The following is a 17,254-nucleotide window of genomic DNA, read 5'->3' as shown; positions in this document are numbered from 1 at the left end:
TAATAATATACTAACTTAAAATGTTTTCACTTTTTCTGATTCACACATAAATTACCATATGAGCCAGCAATAGCCTTAGCATAAACTAAAATTAATATCTGTGTTGCCCAACCTTTAGCAAAACCTCAGTTGTGGTAAATCATATACTTGTATGTTTGTGCCAAAGAAATGTGGCCAGTTCAGTTGTCTAGGTCAGAGGTTTTTGGATTGTGTCCAGGAATGTCCTAAAGGTTCCATGAAATATTCTAACAGGCCCCTGAGGACAAAGAGTCAAGCACAGAGCCCTATGTTATTCCTGCTGGAGCACTTGCTTCCAGGCTTCGCAATCTTGGTATGCAATACTGAAGTCTGAAGAAAAGCTTTTGGTTGCTTATGCAAGTTTTCTCTTCGTTTCTGCATCGAGGCAGGCCAGAGAGAGCTGTTTACTTGAACTTCATTGTTTGACTCCTTGCAGAATCATTTTTACTGATGTGTACTTTGTCACTGTACCCTTGGACTGTTCTAGGTGTGCTCCGAGACTCCACTTATATTGATTTCCCTTGTCTATTTTATTGGTGACCATCATCTGTATTTAGGAAGACTCTTGGGTCAATTCCATAAGCAGGGCCATGAATTCTTCTAAAACAATAATTTAAAAAAATACATAATTTTATCCTATGTACATCATGGCTATAGTAGTTACTTCTTTCCTTTGGTCAGTAGGAAGCTCACAGTCAGATTTGCTCCCCACTTTTAGCACATGTGTGGCTAAATATTTAGGGGTAATAACTTTAATCCTTGATATCTTTTAAGCTTTATCATTTTATCCCTTTTTACCTATGACTCTTGATTTATTTTTCTAATACATCTATTGTGGAAAGCTATTTCAGATCTCTTAACTCCAGGTAGAATTTTATTTATTATTAGAGACCTGGTGCATGAAATTCATGCACAGGGGTAAACGGGCAGTCGGACATCCCTCTCACAATGTAGGACTGCTAGCTCCCAACTGCTCACCTGCCTGCCTGCCTAATTGCCCCTCACTGCTTCTGCCTGCCAGCCTGATCACCCCCTAACCACTCCCCTGTCAGCCTGATTGACGCCTAACTGCTCCCCTGCTGGCCCGAATGCCCCTAACTGCCCTCCCCTGCCAGCCTGGTTACCCCTAACTTCCCTCCCCTGCCAGCCTGGTTGCCCCTAACCGCCCTCCTCTGCAGGCCTGGTTGCCCCCAACTGCCCTCTCCTGCTGGCCCAGTCACCCCTAACTCCCCTCCCTTGCCGGCCTGGTCACCTCTAACTGCCCTTACCTGCTGGGCTGATCACCCACAACTGCCCTCCCCTGCTGGCCATCTTGTGGTCGCCATCTTTGACCACATGGGACAGCCATCTTGTGGTCAATTTGCATATTACCTCTTTATTATATAGGATCTTTTGGAAAACTCCATGTGGATATGTTGTAGGCACATCAGATTTAATATTCCCTAAAGGAAATTCTTTGTATCTTCCCTTTCAAATTTGCCCCTTTTCCTGTTTCTCATCTTTGATAAAGAGCTCCCATGGTTCTGGTCATCTGAGTTTGCACTCTTGCTATCTTTTTTAATCTTCTCTCTCATTATTCCATCCAAATCCTTTTAATCCAGACTCAGCACCACTGTTCTCCTTTCTCCTGATTCATCAATACCTGCCTAAACTAGTTCATGAGCTCCCTAACTGCCCTCAAGGTCTCCGCCCTCATCCTCTAGTGATTTGTTATGCACAGTGATGTCAGTTATTTAAGTCATTTGCTCTTCTATAATTTTTATTGCTGTACACAGAATGAAGCCAGATCCCTCCCATAACAGTTAAGGCTCTGTATGAGTTTCTGCCCAGCCTCCCTCCCATAACAGTCAAGGCTCTGTATGAGTTGCTGCGCAACCTTTGTTCTCAACCTAACCTCCGTCCTTTCCTCCCTCCCCTTCTGTGTCTTTCACAGCAGCCATCAGACCACTGACCAGTCCCCAAACACAAAATGCATCTCACAACTGGTTCTCTGGGCCTGAAATGCCCTTCCAGGCACCTGTAAGCCCTTATGTTTCCCTAAGGCTCTCTTTAAATATTTTTTGTATGTGAGATTTCCCTTTCTTTCTTTTTTTTTCTTTCTGATTACAAAAGAAGTCATTGCCTCTTCCTCAATCTGTCCATCTCACTTTCTTAACACTACTGCTAGAGCAGTCCTCACCCAGTTTTAGACTTCGTTGTGTATGTACATCTTTCTCCTCAAATCGTGAGCTCAAGGAGTTTTGCTAAATAGAAGGTGGGACTGTACCATGTATCTGCCAATGGTCCTTTTAAAAGTCAAAGTAAACTGAATGTGGGACTGTGGAGTTTCTAACATTGATAATGCCTTCATTAGGTATAGACTGAAAACGTGGCGAATTAACTGCTGACCTTACAATGTGTACTCTCTTAATGGTAATTGGAAATTTGTAATGCCATCATGATAAAAGTTCTAGCAGTCAATGTGAGTTTTTAGAATTTCTGTACAGAAGAAACTTACCTGATTTTCTTTTTTTCTTTTAGGAATAGGCAAGTCGAGAGGCTGAAAATCTGAATAATGTTTCCAAAGGGTAATGTGGCTGTCATTTGCTGGGTATGGAGGAACATGAGGAAGCTATTTCTATTCCTTTCTCTCTTGCTGTCCCAGGCAGCTCATTTGGAAGGCAGAAAGGATAATCACTTCATCTGGAAATCAGGTAGGAATGCCCTGTCTGTTCCTTTGTCCCATTTTCATTAATGAGAAGAATATTCTTTCTCTCCTTGTTCTTATTTGTGGAGTAGTGAGAAATATCCAGAGAGAAAACTAGACTCTTCTTCATTATAATAAAACTTACATTTGATTTTTATTCCTGCATAATTGTCACCTCCATCCTTGATGCTTGTTATCCTTCTGAATTTTCACATTGCTGTCAATTAAAGATATGATTTCTGTAGTTACATCTTCTCCTTTGTCAGATATTTCACCACTGTGCAGCACACATGTAGCCAAAGTGACACCTGAATTTAGCTGATATCCTCGGCTTAAAATGTCTTGAACCAGCTCCATATGTCTCTTTCTTTTAGGGTACAAACCAGTTAGCTATTTATTATTGACTACTTTCTAATAAACGTGTATATCTAGGTTTGGGAGCATGAAAACTTTCCTTACCATTTGGCTTATTAGTTGTGACTATAAAGTCACCTTAATGTGTTCTGTACAAAACCAAATGAATAAAGTGAATTGAGTTCGGAGGCTTTCATATAACTTATGTTCTTCTCTAAATACTTCCTTAATTTGGCTGTAGAAAAGACCTGTCGAATTTAATTTTAAAGGCTGATAATTTATTAACTTGCATTATGAACCCCAGACATCTTGGTGCTTTGTATCACTGATGTTTTTCTTTGCTCTAGATTTTAATTTTCTTGAAGTTCCATAATCAGATCATATAAAATATATATTACTGTTTCAAGAGTCCATTCTTGTGAATACAGATAGCTTATATACTTAATAATTTGGAATGGGAAATGTGATGTTGTAGAAGATGTATGGTCCTCAAAGAGTTTTCATTTTAGTCTCATCATCTGTAAATTAAATAGACTGCAAATGTATTGTGTCAGCATGAAAATATGTGTAAAAGATAAATTTAAATGACTTTGCAAAAATGAAGTAAATTATGCTATAAAGTATATTAAGTAAAAAAAACCCAGCACCATTAGACTGGAAGAAAATTTAATTGCATTAAAGTCACTATAAATTAATTTAATTGTGGGCTCTAATATCACATTAGTGATTTGCATTTTTTACAATGGTTGTTTTAGGAAGCTTTGGAAATAGTTCTAAAAGTCAATATTGTATTGCTATGAATCAGGCTATTTTGTTTTAATCACAAAAGACTAAATATTTTACAAAAAAAAATCTTTAATTTAAATCTTTATTGGTGAAAGTATTACAAATGTCCCCCTTTTTTCCCCATTGACCCTTTCTAGCCTGCCCCATCCCCCACCCCATTAAGCACATTTATATGACTATACTTCTCTCTAAAGTTCTCAAAAAAGTGCAGTTAAAATGGAAAGTAGCCAATCTGAAACACGAAGGTGTGAACCACGAGGAAGAAGAAAAGATACCTACTAAGAAGGGCTGCTGGTGGCTAACTGTGCTCAAAATTTACAACAGCAACAACAACAACAAAAAAAAAACCAACAGCCTAGTGGCCGTTTTGGCACAGGGGCCTCTCCTGCAAACTGCACTTCATGAGGTCAGCACTGAACTGCCTACCTGCACTTTGGTTTTGCCATCTGAGCCAGGCCTTATAAAGAGGTTCCTGCAATCCTATTTCAACCAATAGGACCCAGGCTCTCCCCATTCAATTGAAGTTGTGCAGCTCTGGCCAATCAGAGAGGCTCTATTCTGACCAGTCAGGACAGTGCCCTTTGGACTAATCAAACTTCAAGGATTTAGAGTCCTTATTTGCATGAGAATGGGTCAGTCAGGGGCTGTCCACATAAGCCAGCTCCCCTCTGGCTTAGGGAGTACACTTTCCCTTTACACCGAGGATAAAGTCTGCATCTCCAAGGCTGAGCTGAAACACGGAAGACGTCTCAGGAGAGCAGCTCAAAGCAGAGTAGCCAACCAGACCACGAGGAGCAGAGCTGCACTGGGTAGTCAGTGCGGGCCCGGCTCCAGGGCCGCCTGGCACTGAGCCATGCTACAGCCATGCCATATCACAACCCAGCTGTTGTGCACTGAATAGTTTCCCTCTCCACTGCACCCCAAATTGGGATTCCTGTTGGGGTTGAATTAGTGCCAATGAGCATTTGTTGACAAAGGAGATGTTTTAAAAAAATGGGCTCATTTTGAACAAAATTTTATAAATAAGTCTGCTTTTCTAAAAGTAGGTCAATGGAACAAGATGGTACAAATCCACTCTACAATGGATGAATACTTTGTTAATGGTCAAAGTATTTGATTTTACTTTTGCATTGCATATTTATTACTTGTAGTTGACTGGATATTTATAAAGTAGAAAAACTTTAAAAGATACAAAATTAAAAACAAAAGTTCATACCTGTGTAATAAATCACAAAAAGCACACACAAAAAATTACTATTATCATTAATTAGGGTTCTGCCGAGAAAATAAATGGTGCATGCAAAGTAAGTAATTAAGAAGAGTTTAATAAAAGGATCATTTGCTCAAGTGGGAAAGTGTGAGCAGGGTTGGAGAACAGCTACAAGGAATTGTAGAGTGCTCCCTGGGCTAGTATTGTATTAATCTTTATGATTTCCAGGTCTGGAGGGGCAAAGAAAGAAAGAAAGTGGTTTCTAGGTCTGGGGAGAAAACTATGGAGAGAATGCCAGACAAATGCTGTGGCCTTTAGAGGGATATAATCAACTTGCAGTAGAAGTAGGAAGCGGCCTGAACAAACCTTGTCCTTACATCTTCTACCAGGGCTCTCATTGGATGAATCCAACCAGAATCCACAAGACAAGGGAGCCCATTGATGTGTCCACAGAGACAGCCTCCTGGGCAGGGAACATGGTGAAGGACGGTGGGGAATGTTAATATAAAAATACCAAATTCATACATGTGCATATGTGCATACATACACACACTTTGCTTCATGCAATCAGTCATGCTTTGCATCTATTTTTGTAGTTTGCTTTTTATCATATAATGATGTCTTGATGAATGTTACTTTTCAGTTCAAATGGATCAATTTAATCTTCTAATGATTACATAGTATTCTTTTATATTTCATTCCATAATTTATTTAACCAGCACCACATTGCTTTATATTTTTTCCTCTATTGCTTGGAATTTCACTGTTTTTTAGTGTTTTGCTATTATAAATAATACTGACATAAGTACAACATTATTTTAAAGATAAACAATAAATCAATTTGAGCAATTTTGGGTAATCACCTTCAAAGACAACCCAAACATCTTAGATTCTATTCTCTGCTTATGACTAATTTTATTATATTTTATTTGGATTAAAAAATGTACTGCACTGAAACTTGCTGAATTCTTTGGAGTGTGTTATCAAATCCAGCCATTCAAGTCCAATGTAATCTGAAGTTGAACAGATTTCCATGGAGACCCAGTTAAATATAGTTTGTTTCAGAAACCTAGAAACCATTCTTTGGTTTAGATTGTAGTGTCAACCACTAAAGCTCTTTGCTGTTGTCTGTTGTTTCCCCCCCTGAGTCCATAGATGTTAGTCAACCTTATCCAATTTAGAGGCATTTCTAAGTGAGTCCTGGCTTTGGATAAACAATGGATTGATGAATCCTAAGAGAATGATATATATGTTGCTGAGGATTTCTGTTCTCAGGGAGAGACAAGAGCTGTAGGCTGCAGGATCATTGATCTGGCAAGGATGTTGAATGCCTGTCATCATTGTTCTGCCATCCTCTGATCTATATTTAGTGTCAGGCAGTCTGTCTTGCATGCCAAGAAAGAAGGATCACGTCAGCAAGAATATCAGATAAGGAGTGATGTTGGTGGTTTTCAGTAAATGTAACTAACTATTCATGTCTACACACTTTTTAGAGATGAACAGGTCATGTTTCTGAAGTCACAGTAACAAATGGTCTCTTTAAAAAAGTCCTCAGTGTTGGAGGTTTGTTCATTCCACTAATACTTGACGAGTCCTTATGATGTGCCAGGTACACATCATAAATGGTTAATGAGATAAATCAAGAATACAATAGACAAATCCTGTCTTCATAAACAGGGTGAAAAACACAATCAAGAAGTTAATTGTTAGGTAGTGTTAAGTGCTTAGAAAGAAAGATAAGGCAAGGAGGAGAGACACACAGTGATAGGTGAGAGATGGAACTTTGAAGCCGGTGGGTTATAGGGTGACTCACTGAGGAAGTGAATTTGGGTAGAGACTTGAAGGTAGTGAGGGGCCAATTGTGGAGATATCAAGGTGAAGAATATTCCAGATGGAAGAAACTGAGTCAGAAGGCCTTGAAGCAGGAGCATGTGTGGCACGTTTGAGGACCAGAGAGGGGCCAGCATGTGGAACAGAGTGAACATGGGGATTGTGACTGTACAATTGATCGGAGAAGAATGGGACCTGAATCAGGTATGTCCTCATAGGTCAACAGACAATAGGGACAATAGTGACCCATGGGGGAGGAAGGGAGGAGTGCAAAGTGATGGGGGTTAATGGGGGGAAAAAGGGACATCTGTAATACTTTCAACAATAAAGATAAATTTTTAAGAACATACTTTTGGCGTTTGCTCTGGATGAGATAGAATGGCACTGGAGAATTTTGAGAGAATGGTGACATGATTCAACTTTCCTTTCAGTAAGATTTTAATAGAATCATTGTGGGTGGTTAGTGAGAATAGTAGAAGGGGGAGACCAATTAGGAGGCAATACAGAAATAAAGAGGAGAGGTTGTAGCTTGAACCAAGGTCAAGGCAGTGAAGATGGTGGAAAGGGATTGGACTTTGGAAATATTTAAGGCCTTGCTTTTCAACCAGGGGAAATTTTTTCCAGTAGGGGACACTTGGCAATATTTGGAGATCTTTCTGATTGTCACAACTGGGGTGTGCTACTGACATCTGTGAGTAGAAGCCAGGGATGCTGCTAAACATCCTATGTACAGGACAGCTCCCCACAACAAAGAATTATCAGACCTCACAATGTCAATAGTGCCAGATTGGGAAACCCTGATTTAAGGTAAAGCTATCTGGATTTACTGATGTGTAGAAGGGGGGGAGAGATACCAGGGTGATACTGAAGCTTTGCCCTGAGCCACTGGAAGAGTCGGTTTGTCATCATTTAATATGGACTGACTATGGAGGAGCTGGTGTGGAGGGAATATTAGGACATTGGTATTGAATGTGTTAAAGTTTTGAATCTGTTAGAAATTTCTGTGGAGATGTTGACCAGGTAGTTGAATATGTGGATCTGAATTCTGGAGAAAGGTCTTTCTTAGAGATGTGAATCTGGACATCACTAGCGAAGAGGTAGAATTTCGAAGTGTAGCCTTAGAAATGAAGAGGTAGCCTTGAAATTTATGATTCTGAATATGTAGAGAATACATTTCCAAAATGTACTTCCTTTGGGTCAAATGACATTTAAAAAATTATTGTGGTAAAATACATATAACATAAACTTTACCATTTTAACCATTTAAAAGTATACAATCCAGTGACATTTAGTATATTCACAATGTGATAGAAACATCACCATTATGTGGTTTTAGAACATTTTCATCATTCCAAATTACATTTGCAAGCGAGTTTATGATAAAGAATGAAAAAAATGTTGTGCTATGAATAATGAGGTCTGAAAGAAAAAAATACATATTTTCTCTTTGTGGGAGGTTCTTTTAATTGTATTAAGTCACCCTAAGAGATCACTCTAGTGTACTAAATAGATCTAGAGCCTTGTACACATGCAGATCCACATTTAAATCCTGTCTCTAAACAGAAGAAAGATATTGTACCTCTCTGAGCTCTATTTATCCATCTGAAATTGAGGGTAATAAATACTTCACAGACTGTTATGAAAATTAAGTAAAATAATATATTGAAATAGCTAATGTATGGTGTCTATTCAATAAATGTTAGCTATTATTTGTCATTATCTATATAATAAATGCCTAAGTGATCATTATGGTGGAATGACCAGAACAACCAGTCACTATGATGCGCACTGACCACCAGGGGACAGATGCTCAATGCAGGAGCTGCCCCCTGGTGGTCAGTGCACTCCCACAGTGGGAGCGCCACTCAGCCAGAAGTCGGGCTCACAGCTGGCAAGTGCAGCAGTAGTGGCGGCAGCCTCTCCTGCCTCCATGGCAGCACTAAGGACAGCAAGCCGAGTGTTAAGGAACAGTGAGCAGGCAGGCGAGGGGTCCCAGACTGCGAGAGGGATGTCTGACTGTTGGCTTAGGGGGAATGGGCCTAAGCCAGCAGGCGGACATCCCCCGAGAGCTCCTGGACTGTGAGAGGGCACAGGCCAGGCTGAGGAACCCGCCCCCCCACCGGCCACCAAGTGCACGAATTTCATGCATCGGGCCTCTAGTTATATAATAATTTGATGTTTAAAATAGTCTTGCTTTTATGCTTTTCAATTTATACATATTTCTCTTCCTTAGACACACAACAGAGAAAGCTCAGTTTGATAGCTATATAGATTTTTTTTAAATATATTTTTATTGATTTCAGAGAGGAAAGGAGAGGGAGAGAGAGATAGAAACATCAATGATGAGAGAGAATCATTGATTGGCTGCCTCCCACATGCCACCTACTGGGGATCAAGCCTGCAACTCAGGCATGAGCCCTTGACTGGAATTGAACCCAGGACCCTTCAGTCTGTAGGCAGGTGCTCTATCCACTGAGCCAAACCAGCTAGGGCAATAGCTATATAGATTTTATTAATAAATTGTCTAATTTTGCTGACTGTTTAGGTCTGAAATTTTCTATATGACAGACTCTTAGAAAGTTATAATTTCAGTAGCTCCTTCACAGTGAATAAAAAGGGTCAAAATAATCACCTGTATTCTAAGAACTAAGTAGATAAGTTGGAATTAATCTTAGGAGAAAAAAAGAAGAGAGAGAGAGACTATGAAAAAGGATCTTATATAAGGTAATAGTTAGTTATAGCTTAAATAATAATGTTTTCATTGTGGAAAATATTTTGAGATAAAATATATAAAAATATGTATATTTTAAGTTTAGAAATCTTAGAGAAATAAAATGTTCTTAGTAGGGAGCTAATTTTGAATATGAGCTAGAAATCCATGAAATATTTCTCCTGGGAATTTGATTAAATTGAAATCATTTTAATTATTTTTATGGATATTAATTTATCTTAGAGGCATGTGTATAATGAACTCTCAGTGGTGTTATTTCTGTGATATCAAAAGCATAGGCAAACATGGCATGGGATTCATGGCAGGAAGTTCTAATTATTTTTCTTAGAGACCATAAGACTAATTTTATCATGCTCCTGCTAAGTCTGAAACAGTCTTTATTTCCCAAGTTATATATATATATATGCCCAGTGACCTGGTGGAATGACTGGAACAACCAGAACCACTGGTCGACCAGTTGCTATGATGCGCACTGACCACCAGGAGGCAGACACTCAATGCAGAAGCTGCCACCTGGTGGTCAGTGCACTCCCACAGGGGGAGCGCTGCTCAGCCAGAACCTGGGCTCATGGCAGCACTACCAAGTGGCGGCAGCAGGTGCAGCAGTCGAGATGAGCGTGAGCTGCATGGTGCCCAGCCCTGGTTTGGGTTCCTCCCTGGCCACCTGCTGCTTGGTGCACTGCTACGTCCCTCAGGGGATATCCGGCTGATAGAGATCAGGCCTAAACTGGCAGTCAGACACCCCCCAATTTCTGTTTAACCATAGGTGGTTTCCTGAAGGCTTTTGAAAAACCTTTTAGGGGAGGCTTTTCTTTCCCCCCTAGTAGCATGCAATTCAAAGGTGCTAGCCACAGAGCCACCCACCGCAGATCCGCCCAATCTCTCCCGCATCCAGTTGGGGCAAGTACCACAGGTGCACTCCCCATGACTTTCCCCTCCTAGGATAATGCTGCACTCCCTAACCTCCCACGCACCAAGAGATAAATGTGGATTCTCAAAGGCAGGCCCCCCAAGGATCTTCAACTGGGGGGACGAGAGGAGTTACTCACTTATGACACCCCCACCCTTTGCTTTAAGGTTTCATTCTCCTTCCCTAACACATGTTACTTGAAGTACACAATGGTTTGTGTTTAGACATGTGATAAACATGAGGAAAGCAAAGTTTTGTGCTTTAGAATAAAAGAGTCTGGAGTCTTTGGGGGGGTTTCTCTCTCTCTCTTTCTCTCTCTCTCTCTCACACACATACACACACACACACACACACACACTCACTCACTCACTCCTTCCTCCCCTCTTCCCTGGCCCATCCCCCAAGGGATCCCAGATCGTGACAGGGTGCAGGCCAGGCTAAGGACCCCCCCCCACTCCATGCACAAATTTTGTGCACCAATCCTCTAGTATAAAATAAACAACTCTCCCTTTTCCCCCTAAATAGCACTATAATGTATGCTCCCTGAGGACAGAGATCTTTGCTGATTTTATTGACTGATAAATTCCAAGTACCAACAACATAAATAGCTGTTATATGAAACTAGAGAAATTTGTGCACTGTGGGGGAGGGTGTCCCTAAGCCCAGCCTGTACCCTCGCCAATCTAGGACATCCCTCTCATAATCCAGGACTGCTGGCTCCTAACCAGTTGCCTGCCTGGCTGCCTGATTGCCCCTAACCACTCTGCCTGCCAGCCTGATAGCCCCCTAACCACTCCCCTGCCAGCCTGATTGACACCTAACTGCTCCCCTGCCGGCCCGATCACTCCCAACTGCCCTCCCCTGCAGGCCTGGTTGCCCCCAACTGCCCTCTCCTATAGGCCTAGTTGCCCCCAACTGCCCTCCCCTGCTGGCCATCTTGTGATGACATGGGAGCGGCTATCTTTTGACAACGTGGGGGTGGCCATCTTGTGATGTGAGGGCGTGAGGGTCAATTTGCATATTATTTGTTTATTATATAGGATATTCCCAGTGCATTAAGTACACTGCATTAAGTGAGGACCTCTGATTATTATTATTATCATTATTATTATTATTATTGTGTGTGTGTGTGTGAGTGTGTGTGTATGTGTGTGTATGTGTGTATTTAGGAAGGTGAGAAGTGATAAGACTGAAGAAAAAGAAAGTATGATCCCCATTATTCTAGAACTTGAAATAAATATTCAGGAAATAAAATACAATGAATGCAAACCAAAATCAATTTTATAAATTAGTAAATATAAAAATAAATTATCCATATTTCCTTACTGTTTGGCTCCAGTATCATTTCTGATTATCTCTGGGAAAGTTGAACATGGTTTTAATAAAAAGAAATAGGTACATTAGGAAGAAAGTCAACTATTACTACAGTTGTTATGATGAGATGTAGTTGCCAGTCACCTTTCAGTCTGTTTCCACAGAGGCAGCCAGTTTCAGCTCCTTTGCTGTTTATTCCAATGTTCACCTCCATATCTCTATAATATACTCATTATTGATATTGCTTGATTTATAAATATTGGATATTTCCTAGTGATTTTATGTTATTGTAATTTAAGATTTATCTCTCATCTTATTACCTACTTTCCTTTTTCATTGCCTTTCTTCAAAAACAGTTAAATCAAAATAGTTAAATCATTGAGCAATGCTTATGTTAATTTGTCTGCACAGCTATTGTTCTCCACTGGGCCAGGCAGGGTACTATGCTTCCGCATCCTTTTATACTTTTTTTTCTTTCAGCTTTTTACTTTACACAGAACTTTTATTTAAAACAAAACAACAAAAAAAAATAAAACAAAACCTCATCTTTTGCTTCACCGTCTTTGAGCTTACACACCCATTTTTATTTTTTTTGACATACTCATGCACTGCTCCAAACCGTGTCATGTGTTTCCTTTGGGAGTCCCTTCCCCCTGACGCAGGCTGGCTTGCTGCACAGGTGTCATCTTCCGAACCTCCTTGCATTTCTCATCTTGCACCCCATTGCTTTATTTTCTGATATGCTAGTCTTATCGTGTGGAACTGCCAAAATGGGTACTTTGGAAGTAATTTTTCACATCTGAAAGTTTCTCGGTGCTTGTCATATCTTGATGGATAGCTTGCATGTGGAGTTCAAGGTTAAAGAGCATGTTTCCTTCCGAATTTTGAAGGAAATTCTGTGTTCCAGACTCCAGTGTTGTTACTAAGAAGTTTCATGTTATTCTCATCTCATCTCTTTGCACCTTACCTGTTTGTTTTCCTCTCTGGACTTTTCTTTTTACCGTAGAATTCTGAAATTTCATGATTACATACTTTGGGGTGAGTCCTTTCTCCTGTACTGAGTTGGCAATAGGAAGATATTTCAATCACTATGCCCATGTCCTACAGTTCTGATATATATTTTTTCTATGTTTCCACCCCCGTCTTGTCTGTTTATTCTGAACCTCCTTAGACAGTGGTTGCAACTCTCTAACTTATCCTCAACTTTTAGATATTTTTTCTACTTTTTCTTTTGTTTGTATTTTTCTAATTTCTAAAATTTTTATTATCCTTCTTCTTCCAGCCCTTTCAGTGTATTTGTTCTGCTCAAGAATATCCTCAGAGGAGATGGATTTTGCTCTCTGTGGAGATTGAGGAAAAGACAGAGGAAGGGACCTGAGGGCTTAATTAGTTCCATTTATAGACTTTTAATTATTCCCCATCAAGCGGCAAGCTTTACTCCTTCCACTGTCTCTAGACCTCAGACCTTCTCAGAGTCCTGCAAGTATAAATGGGCTTTACCTGTTGTTGTTGCTGCCAGACTCTTCTGTAGGCACTTAACCTTCAACTTCCTTCCTATTGGCAGGGTGCTTACTGCTCCTCTATTTGCTCTCCATGCTCCAGAATGCGTTGCTCTCTGTTCTCTGTCTCTAGCTCTGTGTTCTTGACCCTTATTGAGTTATATCTTTTAGTGCCTTTACTGTCATTTCAGTGGGGTATTAGGAGATTAGGAGGGATTGAGAATATGTATTTGTGTCATGTCCCTCAGTTAATGGGAAGTCTCCCTATTGCTATGTATTGTTTAAGCTTATTTTCTTAGCAACAAAAAATTAATATGAATTAACCATGTCATCCTTATGTTTCTTTTGCTTTTTGAGTTACTCTGGTAACCAAACTGTGGTTAGTGTAGGGAATCTGAGATACTATTACCCCCTTATATTGATCACTTTTGCTCCAAAAGAGGAAAATAATAAACTATTGTGGAAGTAAGTAGTTTTGGACTTCACTCATGGGTACACTTCACTACAAAGGTAACATAAGAAATGGTAAGAATGACATATGGATACCGGTGTGTGTGTGTGTGTGTGTGTTTCCTCAGGGTTAATAAATTTTTAATTGAATGCAGCTGCTCAAAGATTTTTGTTGCTTAGCATATGTACTATAATGAAAAGAAGTGGCTGCATTTTTAATTTTAAAGAAAACTATTTGAGGCTTAATTACTTAGCTGTATTTTTAGAGAACCTGTGAACAGTAAAGATGCTGATGCTACATAATAAGCAGAGTGATGGAGTTCAGAGCACGGACACTGGGTCAGACTGAGTGTTAAGCTAAGCTGTGGGCAACCTCAATTTTATGCCTTGCTTTCTCATCAGTAAAATGTGAATAAATGAGAAAATCTGAGTAAAACATAGTTCATACTCTGTAATACATACTCAGAGTACATTATCTATACTTAAAATAAATATTACATGATCAAAGTCATAATTCAGTACTCAATTAACATTATTTTTATTATTGTTTAATGGTTGCTACTTTATGAGATGTATGTCCTTCCCACCTTCTGACATGTAGAATATACTTTAGTTTGGATATATAAACATACACCTATAGTAAATATCATTTCTTTTAAAAGGTCATTTGTTATTAGTTTACTTCACTTTAAAGTTTATTTTCTAAAATAAGTATTTCCATTTTGTTGCTTATTTCTAGTGGTATTCCTCATGTTCCTTAGCTATTTCAAGTATTGGACCTCTACTATTTCCCCTGGCATTTCCATTCATAACACTCTATATTATTGTTTTCAAAACAAGGGCTATGGGATTCTATCAGAGCAATTACCAGGCAGAATGCAATCTCAAAGATTTCTCAAGAGCCAAGAATGTGTGGCCTGTTTGACCAAACCTGGGTTTGAACTTAGATGGGTCTATAAGATTGACTTTTTCTATCTTCACACTCAAAATGAGAAAAAGCAAGGATGCAAGCAACACTTTTATATTTGGCAATAGGTAAAAATAGTATTATATTATAATACCTTTTCTTTTATTTATCTTACGTGGTCTTCACAACACCTGAGATGTAGTCAGGTTTTCTCATTTTCTCAGGAAGAGACTGAGTTTGAAGAGCACACATATTGAGTAATGGAACTGAGACTAGCCTAGTGCCTTTTCCCTACTTGAATCTTCATTTTTCAAAGGTCTTTGGTTTTCTGCTTTTGAAACTTTGAATTGAAACTGCTTATGATGTTGCTGTTCTCAGTAGAGAGGCTCATGAACCAAAAATATTACTACTTTTTAAATATTTCCTCAGATTTCATGTTAATTGGTTATCATTTTGGTGGTTAATAATCCAGATACAAGTTTATAAGTGGAGGCTTCTTTTTTACAGCATTCTACACTGTTAGAATACTGTAAGTTTTAGCATGAAAGATTATTTTAACAACTTTATTGAAGTATAATTTATATACCCCAAATACACTCATTTAAAATGTACATTTCAACTATTTTAACTACATTTACTAAGTTGTGAAACCCTCATCACAATCTAACTTCACAGTTAATCCCGTTCCCACACCAGCCTTAGGCAACCACTGGTCTAGTCTCTGTCTCTATAGGTTCGCCTTTTCTGGAAATGTCATATAAATGTAATAACACAGGATGCGTTATTTTTTTGTGACTGACTTTAATCACTTAGAAGAACATTTTAACTTTATATTATAGCATATATCAATATTTCATTCCTTTATATTGCTGAGTAGTACATTCTCTACTTTATTGATATAGTATTTTTTATGTATTCATGAATTGATGGACATTTGGTTTGTTTTCACATACTTGGCTGTTATGCTTTCCTCATTGCATTGACCTGGCATGTTTGTGAAAATCAGCTAACCATAAATATAAGGCTTTATTTCTGGACTTTGAGCTCTGTTCCACTGATCTATGCTATCCCTGTGCCAGTACTATATTGTCTTGATAACCAAAGCTTACCATGATAACTTTTAATAAATTTTAATATTGGGAAGTGAAAATCCTTCAACTTTTTTCTCCTTAAACATTGCTTTTGCTATTCTGATTCTTTTGCATTTCCATTTCAATTTTAGGGTAAGATTGTCAATTTCTGCATGAAAGCCTGCTGGAATTTTCATACAGATAATGCTGAATAGATAGATCAATCTAGAAATAATTGCCATCTAAAGAATATTGAGTCTTCCAATCTATGAACATAGAGTGTTTTCAATGTACACTCCTTTGTTAAATTTATTCATAAGTATTACTCATTTTCAATGGCGTTCTCTTAATTTTATTTTAAGATTGTTTACTGTTACAAAAAATTCTTCACTGCTAGCACAGAGATACACTGGTATTTAATATAGATTTTCAGTCTTGCCATGAGTGGTTATTAAGCTTACTATTCAGTGTTTAAGCTACTTCTCCATGTTGTAAAATTGATAATACTAGGGAGCTATATAATTTTTTCTGGAGTTTCTGGATATTAAGTGTAGGATGTTTGCAGTACTTCCCACCTAACAGAAGCTTATAGTGTGTTAAAACTCACTTGGGACATAATACTTGGGTCCTGAGCCTCTTAATGATCACTGCTATCTCTTATGTTCATAAGGCCTCTCCCAGCATCTTATTATGGCAAGAATCCTTTTTTCCAGCAAACAAATCAGTAGAACAAATACCCTTTAAATTACCAATGAACCATGGTAAGAAAAATACCCCTGGTTAAATATATAGACTATTAAGACAAAACAGAACCTGGTCTTTTAGCTTATATTGTCGAGAGCACTTAGTTTGAGAGCTATTGTGATTCTGTTTCTTTAAGCTCTCTTCAAAGATCAATCCTAACACCTATGTCTGGTGCTCTATAATTCTAGCCTCCTGGGAGTTAAATTTCTTGTTTTTGTTTTAGTATTTATCAATATTGTATATTATTAAATACTTCAACTACAATTGATCAATCATCTGTATGGCATAAAGATGTTTATTGTATTCTTAAATGTGATTTTGAAACTGTATTTTGGCACTGTAATTTTTCTTCTAAGAACACATGCCCAATTTTATAAGGTAAGTCTATTGAACAATGTATTTCAATTAACATGAATCAATTTTGTATAAGAATATGCCTATAGTTTCCAGTGAAACACAACTCTATGTACTGTTTGGAAATAGTGGGAGGTTTAAAAAGTTCAAAAAGTAAAAGTAAGTGAGAATCTTGTTGATACATCTCAGTGAGTTTATGTTATAGTTGTAAGTGGGGCTCCTAAAGCTGCTGGTGGAAACATTTCAGGATTATGAATAACTGGGCATTCATATGTTTGATACTTCCCAGCATTTATAGTAAGTTCAGAAAATCAGATGGATTCTGATTTTCCTAAAAGAATATTACATGTTGAGTATTATAAACTAGAGGCCCAGTGCATGAAATTCATGC

General features: G+C 38.6%; 1 protein-coding gene across 1 annotated transcript in view; it reads left to right on the top strand.

Annotated features, from left to right (window-relative positions):
• The window catches only part of THSD7B (thrombospondin type 1 domain containing 7B), an 885,792-nt gene that overhangs the window by 126,222 nt on the left and 742,316 nt on the right, over positions 1 to 17,254 (top strand). The window contains exon 2 of the mRNA XM_080669078.1: positions 2,539 to 2,711. Coding sequence (XP_080525204.1) covers positions 2,573 to 2,711 — 139 coding nt within the window. The 5' untranslated portion in view covers positions 2,539 to 2,572. The remainder of the gene's footprint in view (positions 1 to 2,538; positions 2,712 to 17,254) is intronic.

The sequence above is a fragment of the Plecotus auritus genome (assembly GCF_963455305.1).
Source record: "Plecotus auritus genome assembly, chromosome: 5".
NCBI classification, from domain to species: Eukaryota; Metazoa; Chordata; class Mammalia; order Chiroptera; family Vespertilionidae; genus Plecotus; species Plecotus auritus.
Note: the sequence above shows the minus strand (reverse complement) of the source record. Positions and strands in the feature narration are given on the sequence as shown.